This window comes from Scyliorhinus torazame, chromosome 1 (assembly GCF_047496885.1).
Source record: "Scyliorhinus torazame isolate Kashiwa2021f chromosome 1, sScyTor2.1, whole genome shotgun sequence".
Taxonomy (NCBI): domain Eukaryota; kingdom Metazoa; phylum Chordata; class Chondrichthyes; order Carcharhiniformes; family Scyliorhinidae; genus Scyliorhinus; species Scyliorhinus torazame.
In genome coordinates, this window is record NC_092707.1 from 58,500,851 (window position 1) to 58,520,572 (window position 19,722).

General features: G+C 46.1%; 1 protein-coding gene across 2 annotated transcripts in view; it reads left to right on the plus strand.

Annotated features, from left to right (window-relative positions):
- mlxip (MLX interacting protein) overlaps positions 1 to 19,722 on the plus strand; it is a 165,564-nt gene that overhangs the window by 92,055 nt on the left and 53,787 nt on the right. For both annotated transcript variants that reach the window (XM_072495325.1, XM_072495315.1), the window contains exon 9: positions 6,083 to 6,740. In XM_072495325.1, coding sequence (XP_072351426.1) covers positions 6,083 to 6,740 — 658 coding nt within the window. The remainder of the gene's footprint in view (positions 1 to 6,082; positions 6,741 to 19,722) is intronic.

Consider the following 19,722-nt stretch of genomic DNA (forward strand, 5'->3'; position numbering starts at 1 on the left):
ATGTTCATTTTTATTGTTTGAATCCTGCCCACCAAAGAGAGAGAAAGGTTGTTCCACCTCAATAGGTCCATTTTGACATTGTTGACCAGGCTTGGCCCAATTGTAGGCCACTCTGAGCTCCAAGCAATGAAAACTTGTACTATAGAGGCTGAAGGATAATGTGCCTAAATAGGTTCACCTTCCAGAGTGTGTTGACCAGGAAATATTCACTCTTGCCTAGATTTAATTTATCTAACCAGAGAAGGAGCCAACGGTATTAAGTGTCGTCTTATGCCATCGATGGAGGGAGTTGGGCCCATAATGTATAAAGGTAGGTCATCTTCACAAAGAGATATCCGACATTCTACCCCAACTCGATTAATACCCTCCATTGATTGGAAGCTTTCAGGGCTATAGAGAGCGGCTGTATTGCCAGGGGGAATAAAAGTGGAGAGTCTGGGCAGCTCTGCCTATTGCCCCTATTCAAGGGGAAATAGTCTGAGTATAAAGTGTTCATGTGAATGCTGACCGTAGGGACATCATATAACAAGCGGATCGAAGAGACAAATTTATGGTCAAAGCTAAATCTTCCGAGAATCTCAAACAAATAGACCCATTCTCTCTGTCATATGCTTTCTCCATGTCGAGAGATACTATCACCTCTGGCTTGGGTGCAAGGAAGGGGGAAAGTATAACATTTAAAAGGTGGCGTATATTAACTGATATTGATGGCCCTTTACAAAGTCTGTTTGTTCCTCAGAAATTATACTTTGAAGGCAAGGCTCCAACCAGAGCACCAGAACCTTAGCAAGCAGTTTAACATCCGAGTTTAAAAGCGAGATGGGTCGGAATGAACTGCACTCAGTCGGGTCCTTGTCCTTCTGAAGGAGCAAGGGAATAGAGGCTTGAGTAGGGGTTGAAGGCAATGAACCGCAGGATAGGGATTCATTAAACATATCCAGCAACAAAGGTGCGAGCTGTTCCGAGAACTGATAAAATTTGATCGGAAAGCCATCCGGACCAGAGGCCTTACCAGCCTGCCTCAGACCAATGCATTTTAAAATCTCGCCGGGGCGTAACGGGGAGCCCAACTCGCAACTCTTGACTGCTTCAATAGATGGGATAAGCAAGTTATCCATAAAATCAAACGTGCTTGACTGCGGGAAGCTCAGATTTATACAGATCACACCAAAGGATTTAAAAGCCGCATTAACCTGGAGAGGGGCGTAAACGAGGTTGCTGCCTGGTTTGAGTATCTGGGGGATCTCATTCGAGGCCGCTTGGCGTTTAAGTTGGTGAGCCAGAAGATAACTAGCCTTCTCCCCATATTTGTAAGAAGTACCCCTGGAGCGCTGTATCTGACAATACAGCCTTATTGGTGGTCAGCAGCTCAAGCTGGGTCTGCAACTTTTTCTGCTTGCGTATAGCTCTGGAGTGGAATCAGAAAGTATTGGTGATCCATCTCTAAAATGGAGTCCACCAGCCTCTACTGTTCTAACTTCAGCACATGTGCACGATAAGAAATCATTTCTCCCCTAAACACGGGCTTAAAAGCTCCAATAACGTGAAGGGGAGATTGAGTTCGACGTATTTTGATGTAGTCGTCAATAGAGATGGATAAGCACCTGCAAAATATTTTGTTGGCCAGCAAAGTAGTATCCAACCTCCAGGGTGAGCGTTGGATGGGGCCGGACTCCAGCAACAGATCAACAAAACGTGGGGCTAGGTCAGAGGTTACAATTGCTGAGTACTCAGCCGCCACTACAAATGGGAGGAGAGCCGTATGTAAAATGAAAAAGTCGATTCTGGAGTATGTATGGTAGACATGACAAAAAAAAACAGGGATCTACCCCCTCAAAATCTGGGCCATGAAAGAAGACAAAGGCCCTGGCCACCCCTGATGGGGCCAAAGATTTGGGTTTCGAGCGATCCAATTTAGGGTCTAGAACACAGTTCGGATCGCCTTCTAAAATAAGATGGTGTGATTCGAAGTTGAGGAGGGAAGCCAACAGGGAGTTAATGAAATTTGTATCATCCCAGTTAGGGGCACAGACATTGACCAGAACCACTGGGGTGTTAACAGGTGCTGCAAACAATTATATATCGACCGTTCGGATCAGCCACAATCTGGAATGAGAATTGGACTCGTTTTGTTTATTAATTAAAATCGCCATGCCCTGGCCATACTATTGAAAAACTTGCCCAACCCATCCTTTCCGCTGGTCTGATCCTTAATACATAAATGGGTGTCCTGCCGAAAAACAAGATCAAGACTTTATGTTCTTAAGATGAGCGAATACTCTCAAGTGCTACCCGTATTGAATTCCGTTTGCCACTGATCAGCCCATCTGACCAGCCCATCTATATCCTATATTCTTTGCGAGCGTCCATTTTGTATTCTGGAAGTGGCCATCCCAGATGGCTGCAGCTGCCCCTTTTTTTTTTTTTGTGCCACCAGGCATGCAGTGTAGCTTTGGGAAGCTGCACAGCGACTCAACCTCATGGGCAATATTAATCGTTCGACAGCAACAGAAAATCATATACACAATAAATCTTTCTAGTTCCACGTGTCACCATTAGTTAGAGATTTAATTGAAAAATGTGAGAGATATGATTCAGTCACAATGTGACACTTTACAGAAAGAGTTGGGCGGCACAATAGCCTAGTGGTTAGCGCTGTTGCTTCACAGCGCCTGGGTTCCGGGATCGATTCTCACTTGGGTCACTGTCTGTGCGGAGTCTGCTTGTTGTCCGTGTCTGCGTCGGTTTCCTCCGGGTGCTCTGGTTTCCTCCCATAAGTCCCAAAAGACGTGCTTGTTAGGTGAATTGGACATTCTGAATTCATCCTCAGGAACAGGTGCCAGAGTGTGGCGACTAGGGGATTTTCACAGTAGCTTCATTGCAGTGTTAATGTAAGCCTACTTGTGACAACAATAAGGATTGTTATTATTCACTGGCGGATGGGTACAGTCGGTTAAAATGAACGTGTTGCAGCGATTTCTGTTTTTTTCCGAATGCCTGCCGATTTTCCTGCCAAAGGCTTTTTTTTTTGAAAATCTTTTTATTGGCTTTCTCATTTTTTTTGTCCTTCATTTGTCTAACTGTACGTACATTTTGCTGCCCTCTGGATCGGTCTATGATACCCTCCCGCCTCCAGGTTGCGCAGTCCTTTGGTTCTTCATCTTTTTTTCCTGGCTTACTCCTCGTTGCTGGCCTCGAACAGGTTTTGGAACAGGCCGATGAACTGCCCCCAAGTATCCAGGAAGCCTTCCTCTGACCCTCGGATGGCGTACTTAATCTTCTCCAGGTGGAGAAATTCCGAGAGGTCAGCGAGCCAGTCTGCGACTGGGTGGTGCTGCTGATTGCCTGCCGAGCAGGATTCCCCGGCTTGCGATTAGGGAAGCGAAAGCGAGGGCGTTAGCCCCCTTCCCTATGTATAGCTCTGGCTTCTCCAATACCCTGAAGATTGCCACTATCGGGCATGGCTTCACCCTCACCCCCACAACCTTGGACATTGCCTCGGAGAAGGCTGTCCAGAACCCAGCAAGCTTGGGGCAAGCCCAAAACATGTGGGTGTGGTTGGCCAGGCCCCTCTGGCACCTCTCACATTTGTCCTCCACCTCCGGGAAGAGCCTGCTCATTTGGGTTCTGGTCAGGTGCGTTCTGTGCACCACTTTGAGCTGCATTAGCCAAAGGCATTTTGTAGAGAGATTGAAGGAATGATTACCTCATTCATATGGGGAGGGTAGGTGGCCAGAGTTGGAAAGGTCCTGTTACAGAGGGGAAGGCAGGCAGGGAGTTTGGGTCTTCCGAACCTGATGTATTATTACTGGGCGGCGAATGTGGAGAAGGTACGGAGCTGGGTCAGAGGGGTTGATTCCCAGTGGGTCAGAATGGAGGAGAGTTTGTGCAGGGGGTCAGGATTGAAGACGCTAGCAACATCGCCGCTCCCGATGGCCCTGGGAAAATACTCAGGGAGTCCGGTAATAATAGCTTCATTGAGAATTTGGAGGTAGTTTCGGCAACACTTCAGGTTGGGGGCAGGGTCAAGGGAAATCCCGATTCGGGAAACCAGGGAAGTGGGACGGAAATTTTCGGAAATGGGAGGAGAAGGGGATTAAAACACTAAAAGATTTGTTTCTTGAGGGTCGGTTTGCAAGATTGAAGGAGCTGGAAGCGAAGTATGGGCTAGATCAGGGGGAAATGTTTAGATACATGCAGGTTTGAGATTTTGCCAGGAAGGAGATACAGAGCTTCCTGGTGGAGCCGGCCTCCACATTGCTTGAGGAGGTGCTGACAAAAGGGGGACTGGAGAAGGGGGTAGTTTACGGGGCAGTTTACGGGGCTATTTTGGAAGAGGAGAAGGCACCACTGGAAGGGATCAAAGCAAAGTGGGAGGAAGAGTTGGGAGAAGGTATTCAGGAGGGGTTCTGGTGTGAGGTGCTCCGAAGAGTGAACGCCTCCACCTTGTGTGCGAGGTTGGGGCTGATACGTCTGAAGGTGGTGTATAGAGCACACCTCACAAGGGCGAGGATGCGCCAGCTCTTTGAGAGGGTAGAAGATGTGTGTGAACGTTGCCGGGGGGGGGGGGGGGGTGCCCGCAAATCACGTTCATATGTTTTGGTCCTGTCCAAAGCTGGAGGATTACTGGAAGGAGGGTTTTAGGATAATCTCTACAGTGGTACACGTGAAACTGGACCAGGGCCCTTGTGAGGCCATATTCTGGGTGTCGGACCAGCCGGGGTTGGAAATGGGTACGGAGGCAGATGTTGTAGCCTTCGCATCGTTGATCGCCCAAAGGCGAATCATGTTGGGATGGAGAGCAACCTCTCCACCCTGTGCCCTGGTGTGGCGGGGGCACCTGTTGGAATTCTTGAGAAGGTTACATTTGAACTGAGGGGAAGGATGGAGGGGTTCTACAATTCATGGGCTTTATTCAGTATACACTTTCAAGAACTGGATAACATTGAACATTAATGGGGGGGGGGGGGAGGGGAGGGAACTGTATGTTAATGGTGACTATGGGTGATTCCTGATTCCTTAGTGTTATTTGTTTATGTTAACATGCGGGCAGTTGTTTGGGGGTTGTTGGGAGGATGGGATTGTTGTTAATATGGGGATTGACATTATATTCGTTACTGCTTATTGTTTATGGGTGCAAATTTGGGAGAAAATGGGGAAAAAGGGGAGAATAAAAAAAGATTATTAATTATTACATTTGCAGACTGCAATGTGGCTGGAATTGGGTAGTACAGCAGTGGGAGATTTAATTATAATTACAGCACCACCCAGTGGCAAAATATGTTATGGCAATTTAAAGCTTCTAATTGCATTTTGGTCGGTCCCACCTCTTCTCATATGACTGAGGATTCCTGTATTATAGAGGGTAGGGAGGCAACTGAGGAGCAGGAAAGGGATCATCAAAGCTTTGAATCAGCAAGGTTTTGAACTTGACTGTTTTATTCTTGTGAACAAAATAATTGTGTTGTACTTTTTAGAATTAAAAATGGTGCCAAGCATTCCATAATATCCCTGATGGGTGGGTTTGGGATATACCTCATGTACTGTAATGTTGTATTTATTTAACAAACTAGCGATTACAATGTTGTTTAAATATGCGATAAAATATCCAGGAATATAATTGAAAATTTAAAGCAAAAATAGAATATCCGTGTTGCCTACAGGAGAAAGTCTGATCCTGATCTGGGAGTAATGGACCTTGGACCAGCGGATTTTCTTTTGACCTCTACTGGCTATTTTTAAGTTTCCCTGGCAGACTTCACTCTAATGTTCCCTATAACCTGTTAGTAACTAACTTGTAAATGGAGTGTTGTGATAGAGCGAGCGAAGAATAATTATTCTACATATTATTTATTTATGAATTGAGTTGTTGCCACTACTTAAAAGAGCAGCGATGAATGTGAACATGTTAAATATTCATATAACATTCCTAATAGGACTTTCTACACTTATAAGAATGATCTCTAGTCAATTTTACTTCTAGTTTTGGAATGGAAGAATATTGTGTCTGTAGTTGGAATAATTCAGTTTATATTTAGCTGAGCCTTTGATCAAAATTTTTGTAATTATATATATTTTTAAGGAGACTATCCTGCCGGCTGACAATCTTACTGGCACAATATCATCAGTTGACATTGAGGAGGAAATAATTCCATCTGCTGGCCCCCCTCCAGTGATGGATCGTGTTAATACCAGCAATGACAATAGTAACTCAAAGTTCACAGCTTTTGTTCAGAATCAAGAATTTCGTCCACAGACAGCACTAAACAACCAACAGACATTTTTAAAACTGTTTTCACCTGATGTGCCGTCATCTCCGTTGCCCGAAACCCAGCAGCCAGAAACGGTCAAGTCTGAAGTGCCTTCCAACATGTCTCTGAATACTCCGCCATTTGTCAGGCCAGAGAATCAGAAGTTTACTTTTTCTGCTTCACCACCACCAGCAGCGATTACTCATACTGCCTCATCTATGTTTACACAAATTCCTGCTGCTACTACATTCACCCAAAACCAGAATCTTCAGCTTGCCACAAAACAACAAGGAGTGCCTCGTAAGGTTACTATGCAGCCACCAAAAATTCCTATACCTTTTGCTGTACCAAAAGCTGGCTCTTCTCCAGGCCTTGGAATCAGGCCTCCGAAACAACTGCAGAAATTTGTGCCTGCATTGAAGCCAGACCCAGTTCCTATAGCACCTGCTCCATCAACAAATACCTTCTTGGCACAATTTTTGGCAACAGGTAAGAAAGCTTTGACCTTAAATTTAGTGTTTTATTTTGAAAAGGTACAATTTGTAAGATAATGGGCCGATCTTTTTGTTGATCATGACATTGAATATTAGGCCTTTTTACCTGGGTAAAAGATTCTATGCCCTAGTGAAGTAATGAAGTTCTGTCAATTGAATGCCATGTTTCCTGAAACTCTTTTTTTGCTGGTTGAAATACTTCCTATTGAATTTTTTGTATACTTTTTAAGTCATATGGACTAAGGTTCAATATACAAGAATTCAAGAATTGGCAAGTCATGTTGCAGCTGAATAGAACGTTAGTTAGGCCACACTTGGAGTATAGTGTTCAATTCTGGTCGCCACACTACCAGAAGGATGTGGAGGCTTTAGAGAGGGTGCAGAAGAGATTTACCAGAATGTTGCCTGGTATGGAGGGCATTAGCTATGAGAAGTGGTTGAATAAACTCGGTTTGTTCTCACTGGAACGAAGGAGGTTGAGGGGCGACCTGATAGAGGTCTACAAAATTATATGGGGCATAGACAGAGTGGATAGTCAGAGGCTTTTCCCCGGGATAGAGGGGTCAATTACTAGGGGGCATAGGTTTAAGGTGAGAGGGGCAAGGTTTAGAGTAGATGTACGAGGCAAGTTTTTTTACACAGGGTAGTGGGTGCCTGGAACTCGCTACCGGAGGAGGTGGTGGAAGCAGGGACGATAGTGACATTTAAGGGGCATCTTGACAAATACATGAATAGGATGGGAATAGAGGGATACGGACCCAGGAAGTGTAGAAGATTGTAGTTTAGTCGGGCAGCATGGTCGGCACGGGCTTGGAGGGCCGAAGGGCCTGTTCCTGTGCTGTACATTTCTTTGTTCTTTGTATACAATTATGTAACTTGGTGCAATTTTGGGGCATGGTAACAAAGTTATATTGTTAAGTGAAGTAGAACAGACATAATACACAGCTCATTCTGCCACTATGTCCATTCCAGTTCTTTGAAAGAGCTATTCAATTTCTCCCACTTGGCTGCTCTTTTGCTATAGTCTACATTTTTCCTTCAGTATATCCAATTTTCTTTTTGAAAGTTACTGATGTATTTTCGTCCACCAACCTTTCAGGCAGTGCATTCCAGAACTTAACTCATTGTGCAAAAAATTAATTTTTCCTGACCCCTCCACTGGTTCTTTCGCTAATTGCCTTAAATCTGTGTCCTCTTTATCGACCAATTTGCCACAGGAAATGGGGTACATGGGGAGAAACTATGAAAATCCCTCTTAATTAATCTCTGCTATAAAGAGAACAAGCCCAGATTCTCTCATTTGTCCAGATAACGCAAGTCATAGTGCAGAAGGAGGCCATTCGGCTCATCGGGTCTACACTGACCTTCTGAAAGAGCATCCTACCCAGGCCCACTCCCCCACCCTATCCCCATAACCCCATCTAACCTGCACATCTTTGGATACTAAGGAACAATTTAGCATGGCCAATCCACCTAACATACACAGCTTTGCACTGTGGGAGGAAACCGGAGGAAACCCACACAGGTGGGGACGATATGCAAACTCCACACAGTCACCCAAGGTCGGAATTGAACCTGGGTCCCTAGCGCTGTGAGGCAGCAGTGCTTATCACTGTGCCACCGTGCTGCCCTAAAAGTCCTTCAGCTCTTGTACCATTACAGTAAGCTCTCCAAGGCTTTGATCCCATTCTTCAAACTGGGTGCCCAGAATTGGACACTCTTCCAGCAGAGGCCTAACCAGTGATTTATAAACGTTTAGCATAACTTACTTGAATAATATTTTACCTGTTGAATGTAAATCTGTTGAATCAATAATGGTCAATAATTAGATTTCCCGTACCAGCCTCCCCGAACAGGCGCCAGAATGTGGCGACGAGGGGCTTTTCACAGTAACTTCATTTGAAGCCTACTTGTGACAATAAGCAATTTTCATTTCATTTCAATTTCGATTTGTTTCCCAAGAATGTGTTTCCCAAGAATGAAGGGTACATGATTCCGAGGCGTTGCAGCAATGAGAAGTTCAATAACTTTTTTTTCTTGGGTTGGGAAGTTAAATCTAATAAATTGCTACCTGTGGTGCAAATAATTATGCAATTCTTATAAGAACTAGGAGCAGGAGTAGACCATCTGGCCCCTCGAGCCTGCTCCGCCATTCAATGAGATCATGGCTGATCTTTTGTGGACTCCGCTCCACTTTCCGGCCCGAACACCATAACCCTTAATCCCTTTTTTCTTCAAAAAACTATCTATCTTTATCTTAAAATCATTCAATGAAGGAGCCTCAACTGCTTCACTGGGCAAGGAATTCCATAGATTCACAACGCTTTGGGTGAAGAAGTTCCTCCTAAACTCAGTCCTAAATCTACTTCCCCTTATTTTGAGGCTATGCCCCCTAGTTCTGCTTTCTTTCGCCAGTGGAAACAACCTCCCCGCATCTATCCTATCTATTCCCTTCATAATTTTACATGTTTCTATAAGATCGCCCCGCATCCTTCTAAATTCCAACGAGTACAGTCCCAATCTACTCAACCTCTCCTCGTAATCCAACCCCCTCAACTCTGGGATTAACCTCGTGAATCTCCTCTACACACCCTCCAACGCCAGTACGTCCTTTCTCAGGTAAGGAGACCAAAACTGAACACACTACTCCAGGTGTGGCCTCACTAACACCTTATACAATTGCAGCATAACCTCCCTCGTCTTAAACTCCATCCCTCTAGCAATGAAGGACAAAACTCCATTTGCCTTCTTAATCACCTGTTGCACCTGGAAACCAACTTTTTGCGACTCATGCTCCCCCACACCCAGGTCTCTCTGCACAGCAGCATGTTTTAATATTTTATCATTTAAATAATAATCCCTTTTGCTGTTATTCCTACCAAAAGGGATAACCTCACATTTGTCAACATTGTATTCCATCTGCCAGACCCTAGCCCATTCACTTAGCCTATCCAAATCCCTCTGCAGACTGGGGTATCCTCTGCACTTTTTGCTTTACCACTTATATTAGTGTCGTCTGCAAACTTGGACACATTGCCCTTGGTCCCCAACGCCAAATCATCTATGTAAATTGTGAATACGACTAGAGGATATCAGTGAAATGGGACAGGAAAATGGAAAATTATTTTCAATCCAGAGAAGTGCAAGGTAATGGGTTTAGAGAAGGCAAACCAGGCAAGAAAATACAGAATAAATGATACAATTCTGAGTTGTGTAGGAGATGGCGAACCTTGGAGTGCATGTCCACAGATACCTGAAGGTAGCAGGAGAGGTGGTGGCATATTTTTGCTGGGCTAGTAATCCAGAGACCCAGGGTAATGCTCTGGGCTCCCAGGTTCAAACCCCTAACAGCGGATGGTGAAATTTGAATTCAATAAAAATCTGGAATTAAAAGTCTAATGCTGAGCATGAAACCATTGTCGATTGCTGTAAAAACCCACCTGGTTCATTTATCCCACTCGGGGAAGGTAATCAGCCATCCTTATCTGGACTGATCTACATGTGACTCCAGACCCACAGCAATGTGGTTGACTCTGAACTGCCCTCTGAAATGGCTGAGCAAGCCACTCAGTGAGAGAGCAATTAGGGATGGGCAATAAATGCCGGCCCAGCCAGCAACATCCATATCCCATGAATGAACAGAAAGAAAGGGCAGATAGATAGTGGTCTAAGAAGGCATAAAGGATGCTTCCTTTTATTGTCTGAGGCACGGAGTTACAGAATCAGGGAGTTTGTTTTTTAAAATAACTTTTTTAAAAAGCTCTAGTTAGACCAAAGCTGCGGTACTACATACAGTTCTGGTTACTGCATTACTGCAGGGACTGGGAAGAAGCAGTCAGTGCAGGGATCCCCTGCGGTCGTTTCCCTGAGAAACAAGTATACCGCTTTGGATACTTGTGGGGGGGGGGGACTTACCAGGGGTAAGCCATGGGGTACGGGCCTCTGGCACGGAGTCTGTCCCTGTTGCTCAGAAGGGAAGGGGGGAGAGGAGCAGAGCATTAGTAATTGGGGACTCGATAGTCAGGGGCACAGATAGGAGATTTTGTGGGAGCGTGAGAGACTCACGTTTGGTATGTTGCCTCCCAGGTGCAAGGGTACGTGATGTCTCGGTTCGTGTTTTCTGGGTCCTTAGGGGGAGGGGGAGCAGCCCCAAGTCGTGGTCCACATTGGCACTAACGACATAGGTAGGAAAGGGGACAAGGATGTCAGGCAGGCTTTCAGGGAGCTAGGATGGAAGCTCAGAACTAGAACAAACAGAGTTGTTATCTCTGGGTTGTTGCCCGTGCCACGTGATAGTGAGATGAGGAATAGGGAGAGAGAGCAGTTAAACACGTGGCTACAGGGATGGTGCAGGCGGGAGGGATTCAGATTTCTGGATAACTGGGGCTCTTTCTGGGGAAGGTGAGACCTCTACAGACAGGATGGTCTACATCTGAACCTGAGGGGCACAAATATCCTGGGGGGGAGATTTGTTAGTGCTCTTTGGGGGGGTTTAAACTAATGCAGCAGGGGCATGGGAACCTGGATTGTAGTTTTAGGGTAAGGGAGAATGAGAGTATAGAGGTCAGGAGCACAGATTTGATGTCGCAGGAGGGGGCCAGTGTTCAGGTAGGTGGTTTGAAGTGTGTCTACTTCAATGCCAGGAGTATACGAAATAAGGTAGGGGAACTGGCAGCATGGGTTGGTACCTGGGACTTCGATGTTGTGGCCATTTTGGAGACATGGATAGAGCAGGGACAGGAATGGATGTTGCAGGTTCCGGGGTTTAGGTGTTTTAGTAAGCTCAGAGAAGGAGGCAAAAGAGGGGGAGGTGTGGCGCTGCTAGTCAAGAGCAGTATTACGGTGGCGGAGAGAATGCTAGATGGGGACTCATCTTCCGAGGTAGTATGGGCTGAGGTTAGAAACATGAAAGGAGAGGTCACACTGTTGGGAGTCTTCTATAGGCCTCCAAATAGTTCTAGGGATGTAGAGAAAAGGATGGCGAAGATGATCCTGGATAAGAGCGAAAGTAACAGGGTAGTTATTATGGGAGACTTTAACTTTCCAAATATTGACTGGAAAAGATATAGTTCGAGTACATTAGATGGGTCGTTTTTTGTACAGTGTGTGCAGGAGGGTTTCCTGACACAATATGTTGACAGGCCAACAAGAGGCGAGGCCATGTTGGATTTGTTTTTGGGTAATGAACCAGGCCAGGTGTTGGATTTGGAGGTAGGAGAGCACTTTGGGGACAGTGACCACAATTCGGCGACGTTTACGTTAATGATGGAAAGGGATAAGTATACACCGCAGGGCAAGAGATATAGCTGGGGGAAGGGCAATTATGATGCCATTAGACGTGACTTGGGGGGGATAAGGTGGAGAAGTAGGCTGCAAGTGTTGGGCACACTGGATAAGTGGAGCTTGTTCAAGGATCAGCTACTGCGTGTTCTTGATAAGTATGTACCGGTCAGGCAGGGAGGAAGGCGTCGAGCAAGGGAACCGTGGTTTACCAAAGAAGTGGAATCTCTTGTTAAGAGGAAGAAGGAGGCCTATGTGAAGATGAGGTGTGAAGTTTCAGTTGGGGCGATGGATAGTTACAAGGTAGTGAGGAAGGATCTAAAGAGAGAGCTAAGACGAGCAAGGAGGGGACATGAGAAGTATTTGGCAGGTAGGATCAAGGAAAACCCAAAAGCTTTCTATAGGTATATCAGGAATAAGCGAATGACTAGGGAAAGAGTATGACCAGTCAAGGACAGGGATGGGAAATTGTGTGTGGAGTCTGAAGAGATAGGCGAGATACTAAATGAATATTTTTCGTCAGTATTCACTCAGGAAAAAGATAATGTTGTGGAGGAGAATGCTGAGCCCCAGGCTAATAGAATAGATGGCATTGAGGTACGTAGGGAAGAGGTGTTGGCAATTCTGGACAGGCTGAGAATAGATAAGTCCCCGGGACCTGATGGGATTTATCCTAGAATTCTCTGGGAGGCCAGGGAAGAGATTGCTGGACCTTTGGCTTTGATTTTTATGTCATCATTGGCTACAGGAATAGTGCCAGAGGACTGGAGGACAGCAAATGTGGTCCCTTTGTTCAAAAAGGGGAGCAGAGACAACCCCGGCAACTATAGACCGGTGAGCCTCACGTCTGTAGTGGGTAAAGTCTTGGAGGGGATTATGAGAGACAAGATTTATAATCATCTAGATAGGAATAATATGATCAGGGATAGTCAGCATGGCTTTGTGAAGGGTAGGTCATGCCTCACAAACCTTATCGAGTTCTTTGAGAAGGTGACTGAACAGGTAGACGAGGGTAGAGCAGTTGATGTGGTGTATATGGATTTCAGCAAAGCGTTTGATAAGGTTCCCCACGGTAGGCTATTGCAGAAAATACGGAGGCTGGGAATTGAGGGTGATTTAGAGATGTGGATCAGAAATTGGCTAGCTGAAAGAAGACAGAGGGTGGTGGTTGATGGGAAATGTTCAGAATGGAGTTCAGTTACAAGTGGAGTACCACAAGGATCTGTTCTGGGGCTGTTGCTGTTTGTCATTTTTATCAATGACCTAGAGGAAGGCGCAGAAGGGTAGGTGAGTAAATTTGCAGACGATACTAAAGTCGGTGGTGTTGTCGATAGTGTGGAAGGATGTAGCAGGTTACAGAGGGATATAGATAAGCTGCAGAGCTGGGCTGAGAGGTGGCAAATGGAGTTTAATGTAGAGAAGTGTGAGGTGATTCACTTTGGAAGGAATAACAGGAATGCGGAATATTTGGCTAATGGTAAAGTTCTTGGAAGTGTGGATGAGCAGAGGGATCTAGGTGTCCATGTACATAGATCCCTGAAGGTTGCCACCCAGGTTGATAGGGTTGTGAAGAAGGCCTATGGAGTGTTGGCCTTTATTGGTAGAGGGATTGAGTTCCGGAGTCAGGAGGTCATGTTGCAACTGTACAGAACTCTGGTACGGCCGCATTTGGAGTATTGCGTACAGTTCTGGTCACAGCATTATAGGAAGGACGTGGAGGCTTTGGAGCTGGTGCAGAGGAGATTTACCAGGATGTTGCCTGGTATGGAGGGAAAATCTTATGAGGAAAGGCTGATGGACTTGAGGTTGTTTTCGTTGGAGAGAAGAAGGTTAAGAGGAGACTTAATAGAGGCATACAAAATGATCAGGGGGTTAGATAGGGTGGACAGTGAGAGCCTTCTCCCGCGGATGGAAATGGCTGGCACGAGGGGACATAGCTTTAAACTGAGGGGTAATAGATATAGGACAGAGGTCAGAGGTAGGTTCTTTACGCAAAGAGTAGTGAGGCCGTGGAATGCCCTACCTGCTACAGTAGTGAACTCGCCAACATTGAGGGCATTTAAAAGTTTATTGGATAAACATATGGATGATAATGGCATAGTGTAGGTTAGATGGCTTTTGTTTTGGTGCAACATCGTGGGCCGAAGGGCCTGTACTGCGCTGTATCGTTCTATGTTCTATTACAGGAAGGATGTGATCACACTGGAAAGAGTACCTCCCAGGAATAGAGAATTTTAACCAGAAGGAAAGATTGCATAACCTTGGTTTTGATTACTTTGGAACAATGGAGGCTGAGAGAAGATGTAATTGAGGTGTAGAGGGGCCTTGATAGAGTAAATAGGAAGGACATATTTCCCTTAGCAGAGAGGTCGATAACACCAAGTTTAATAGCCAAGGGCCCTGGATATACGGTAATTAGCAGAAAAACTCTTGGGAAGTTGAGTCTTTTTCACCAGAAGGTGGTGGGGTCTGGCACACTTCTTCCTGGAAGAGTAGTGGAGGTGTAAACTCTCACATACATGGATATGCACTTCCTGCTCGGCTACGGACCAAGAATTGGAAAGTGGAATTGTGCCAGAAATCTTTTTTCTCATCTAGCATTGACATGATGGATTGAATGGCCTCTCCCTGTGGTGTAAATTTTCCATTTTTCGGGATCACAGAAACCCTGCAGTGCGGATGGAGGCCATTCGACCCTTCAAGTCTGCACCAACCCTCTGAAAGAATACTTAACCTAGGCCCAATCCCGTGCCCTATCTCTGCAACCCCACCTAACTTGCATATCTTTGGGCAGTGGGAGGAAACCGGAGCACCCGGAGGAAACCCACGCAGACACTGGGAGAATGTGCAAACTCCACACAGTCACCCAAGGCTGAATTGAACCTGGGTCTCTGGTGCTGTGAGGCAGTAGTGCTAACCACTGTGCCACCTTGCTGCCCTGATCATGCCTGGTTGTTTTATGTAAAGCTTTATTTTCTCCAAGCTTCGTTGTAGCCTTTTTAATGTGTGATTTCCCTGTTGTAAGTTTGTTGGCTGACTTTATTCCCTCCCTTGCACATATGGACTCACTGGGGCCTAGAAATAAAATAGAAGTTGGTTGAGTGATAAGTTTTAGGTAAGTGAAAAAATTACTAATTTGCAATCTGGACTATAAACTTCAAAATGGACCATATCCAATTCTAAAAAGACGGGCCTGGTGAACAAGGTATGTGCCCTATGCCACCCTGTGAAAAAGTAAATCTTGTATCTTAAGCACCCTTTATTAACCGATAATTGACTCTTGCTCCAGACTCTACTTTTGTGCAATGTGCCTTGATGTGTCAAAACACCAGTAATTAGGACTTTCTTTTTGAGTTGCCTACCTTTTTGAAATTGTTAGCTTTCTCTGCTTTCCTAGGTTGAATTATGTGAAGCATTCTTTGAACTTGATGGGAGAATACTGAAATACTACTTGAAGCCAATTATAAACAAAATACCATTTGCTTCCAACAACCATTGTGGTATCGAGCAGTAGTTGCAAATCTATTGGCTGTTATAGAGCCCAGAAGAAAGCCATTCAGCCTCATAGAATCATAGAATTTACAATGCAGAGGTAGGCCATTTGGCCCATCGAGTCTGCATCCATGGAACACGCATCCTAATTAAATCCACGCCTCCACCCTGTCCCCAGTGACCCCACCTAACCTTTTGAACACTAGGAGGCAATTTAGCATGGCCAATCCTCCTAATCTGCACATCTTTGGACTGTGGGAGGAAGCCAGAGCACCCGGAGGAAACCCACGGAGACACTGGGAGAAAGTGCAAACTCCACACCGTCACCCAGGACCCTGGAGCTGTGAGGCAGCAGTGCTAACCACTGTGCCACCGTGCCGCTCGTATCATCAATGTGAAGATTGGACTTCATCTCCACAAGGCCTGTATGGTGGTCATTCCTACCAATACTGTCAAACTCAGCTCCATCTTCGTTGGGCCGGATGGTGAGGGAGGCCAAGTATGTTGTTCCTTCTTGTTGGTTCCCTCACCATCTCCCGCAGTCCCATCTAGCAGCTATGTCCTTTAGGGCCCGGCTAGCTTGGTCAGTAGTGGGGTGGGTGGGAAGACCCTACTGGTAGATTGTGTAGGATCAGTCGAAAAGTAAATCTCAAGTCACTAAAGCCTGGGCACCCATACTGCAACCTGTTGTGTCTGTGTCATCTCTTTGGTAGAGCTATTCAATTTGCCCTACTTTCCTGGTCTTTCCACAGGAATTTTATATCCCTTTCAAGTATTTTCCTGATTTACTTTTGAAAGTTTTAATATAATGCCAATTCCACTTCTATTTCAAGTAACTCATTCTATCAAACAACTTGATTGGATTGGATTGGATTTGTTTTATTGTCGCGTGTACCGAGGTACAGTGAAAAGTATTGTTCCGTGTACAGTCCAGACCGATCATTCCATAAATGAGAAAAAAAAACATAAGACATAGATATAAACACAATATACATACATAGACACAGGCATCGGAAGAAGCATACAGAGTGCAGTACTACTCAGTAGAGAAGATGTGTGAAGAGATTAGATCAGTCTATAAGAGGGTCATTCAGGAGTCTGGTAACAGCGGGGAAGAAGTTGTTTTTGAACCTGTTAGTTCGTGTTCTCAGAATTTTGTAACTCCTGCCCGATGGGAGAAGTTGGAAGAGTGAATAACCCAGGTGGGAGGGGTCTTCGATTATGCCTTCTTTCCCAAGGCAGTGGGAGGTGTAGACCGAGTCAATGGATGGGAGGCGGGTTCGCGTGATGGACTGGGCAGTGTTCACGACTGTAGTTCCTTACGGTCTTGGGTCGTGCAGTTGCCATAGGCTGTGAAGCAGCCAGATAGAATGCCTTCAATGGTGCATCTGTAAAATTGGTACTGGTGAATGTGGACCTGCCAAATTTCCTTCATTTCCTGAGAAAGTATAGGCGCTGTTGTGCATTCTTGGTTGTAGAGTCGACATGGGGGGAACCAGGACAGATTGTTAGTGATGTGTACACCTAGGAATTTGAAGCTGTCAACCATCTCCATGTCGGCCCGTTGATGCAGACAGGGGTGTGTCCGTTACTTTGCTTCCTGAAGCCAATGACCAGCTCTTTAGTTTTGCTGATATTGAGGAAGAGATTGTTGTCGTTACACTATTCCACTAGGTTCTCTATCTCCCTCCCCATGCTGCCTCTGGTTATTTTGCCACTCAGCTTAAATCTGTGCCCTCTGCTTACTGACCCAGTTCTTCCTTAATTACTCTATCAAAACTCATCATGATTTTGAACACCTCTTGTCAAACTTCCTCTTAATCTTTTATGCTCCATGGAAAACAACCCCAATTTCTCCAGTCTCTTGCCCTAACTGAAGTCCATCCTCTCTTGCACCATTCTTGTAACTCTATTCTGCACCCTCTGCAAGTCTTGACATCCTTTCTAAAGTGTGGTGTCCTGAATTGATCACTACTCCAGCTGAGGCCTAACCAATTCTTTACTCCTGGGTAACTGATGGTTGGATAATATCTTTGTGCAATAATGGGAGTCTGCTATATGGTTATGGCCTGTTAATTGAGTTCCTTTTGTTAGCAGTTTATGCAATCACAAAATCACAGAAATACTCCGTGCAGAAGAGGCGCTTTGGCCCCTCCGTGTCTGCACCAACACATGAAAAACACCTGGCCTACCTACATGATCCCATATGAAAATGAAAATCGCTTATTGTCACAAGTAGGCTTCAAATGAAGTTACTGTGAAAAGCCCCTAGTCGCCACATTCCGGCGCCTGTTCGGGGAGGCTGTTACGGGAATTGAACCGTGCTGCTGGCCTGCTTTCAAAGCCAGCGATTTAGCCCTGTGCTAAACAGCCTACCATTTGCCAGCACTTGATCCATAGCCTTGAATGTTACATTGTGCCAAGTGCTCATCCAAGTACTTTTTAAAAGATGTGAGGCAACCCGCCTCTGCGACCCTCCCAGGCAGTGCATTCCAGACCGTCACCACATTCTGGGTAAAAAAAGCTTTTACTCACATCCTACCCTGAACTTGTGTCCTCTTGTGACTGACCCTTCTACTAAGGGGAACAGCTGCTCCCTATCGCCTTTGCCCCCTATAATCTTGTACACCTTGAACAGGTCGCCCTCAGTCTTCTCTACTCCAACATCTTTTCATAACTTAAATGTTCCATCCCAGACAATGCCCTGGTGAGTCTCTTCTGCACCCACTCCAGTGCAATCACATCCTTCCTATTTTTTTTTTGCACTGAGTGCTGAATTTGGTGCATTTGAGTGCTATAGTGAGAGTTTGGTGACTGAGGGACTTAGGTGAGGAGGGAGTAAGGCGCTCCTTTCATTTTGTTTCCTACATTTCCGCAAAGAGCGAGAAGGGAGCCAGGAGTTTACAGAGGGTGCAGCTGACTGGGAGCAGAGTCGGAGGGCGGAGGTCCAGTTGGTCCACAGGGCAGCTATATTCCGTAAGGTAAGACGGGATGGAGGCTAGGCCAGTTGCATGCTCCTCCTGTAGGATGTGGTGAGGGATACCACCGGTGTCCCCGCTGACTATACCTGCGGGAAGTGCACCCAACTCCAGCTCCTTTAAGACCGTGTTAGGGAACTGAAGCGGGATGAACTACGGATCATCCGGGAGCCAGAGGGGGTGATAGAGAAGAGTTACAGGGAGGTAACCACACCCAAGGTACAGGACAAGAGTAGCTGGGTTACAGTCAGGGGTAAGAAAACAAACAGGCAGACAGTGCAGGGATCCCTCGTGGCCGTTCCCCTTCAAAACAAGTATACCGTTTTGGATGCTGTTTGGGGGGGGGGGGGGGGGATGACCTACCGGGGGAAGGCCCTAGTGGCCAGGTCTCTGGCACTGAGTCTGGCTCTGGGGCTCAGAAGGGAAGGGGGGAGAATAGAAAAGCAATAGTAGTAGGAGATTCAATGGTTAGGGGAATAGATAGGAGATTCTGTGGTCGCGAGCGAGACTCCCGGAAGGTATGTTGCCTCCCGGGTGCCAGGGCCAGGGATGTCTCGGATTGTATCTTCAGGATCCTTAAGGGGGAGGGGGAGCAGCCAGAAGTCGTGGTGCACATTGATACCAACGACGTAGGTAGGAAAAGGAGTGTGGAGGTAATAAACAAGTTTAGGGAGTTAGGCTGGAAGTTAAAAGCCAGGACAGACAGAGTTGTCATCTCTGGTTTGTTGCCGGTGCCACGTGATAGCGAGGCTAGGAATAGGGAGAGAGTGCAGCTGAACACGTGGCTGCAGGAATGGTGTAGGAGGGAGGGCTTCAGGTATTTAGATAATTGGAGCGCATTCTGGGGAAGGTGGGACCTGTACAAGCAGGACGGGTTGCATCTGAACCAGAGGGGCACCAATATCCTGGGAGGGAGGTTTTCTAGTACTCTTCAGGAGGGTTTAAATTAATTTGGCAGGGGAATGGGAACCGGATTTGTAGTCCAGCAACTAAGCTAGCCGATATTCAGGACGCCAAAGCGTGTAGTGAGGCAGTGGTGAAGGGAACACTGACAAAGGAGAGTACTTGCAGGCACGGAGATGGGTTGAAGTGTGTATACTTCAACGCAAGAAGCATCAGGAATAAGGTGGGTGAACGTAAGGCATGGATCGGTACTTGGGACTACGATGTGATGGGCGTCACGGAAACGTGGATAGAAGAGGGGCAGAAATGGTTGTTGGAGGTCCC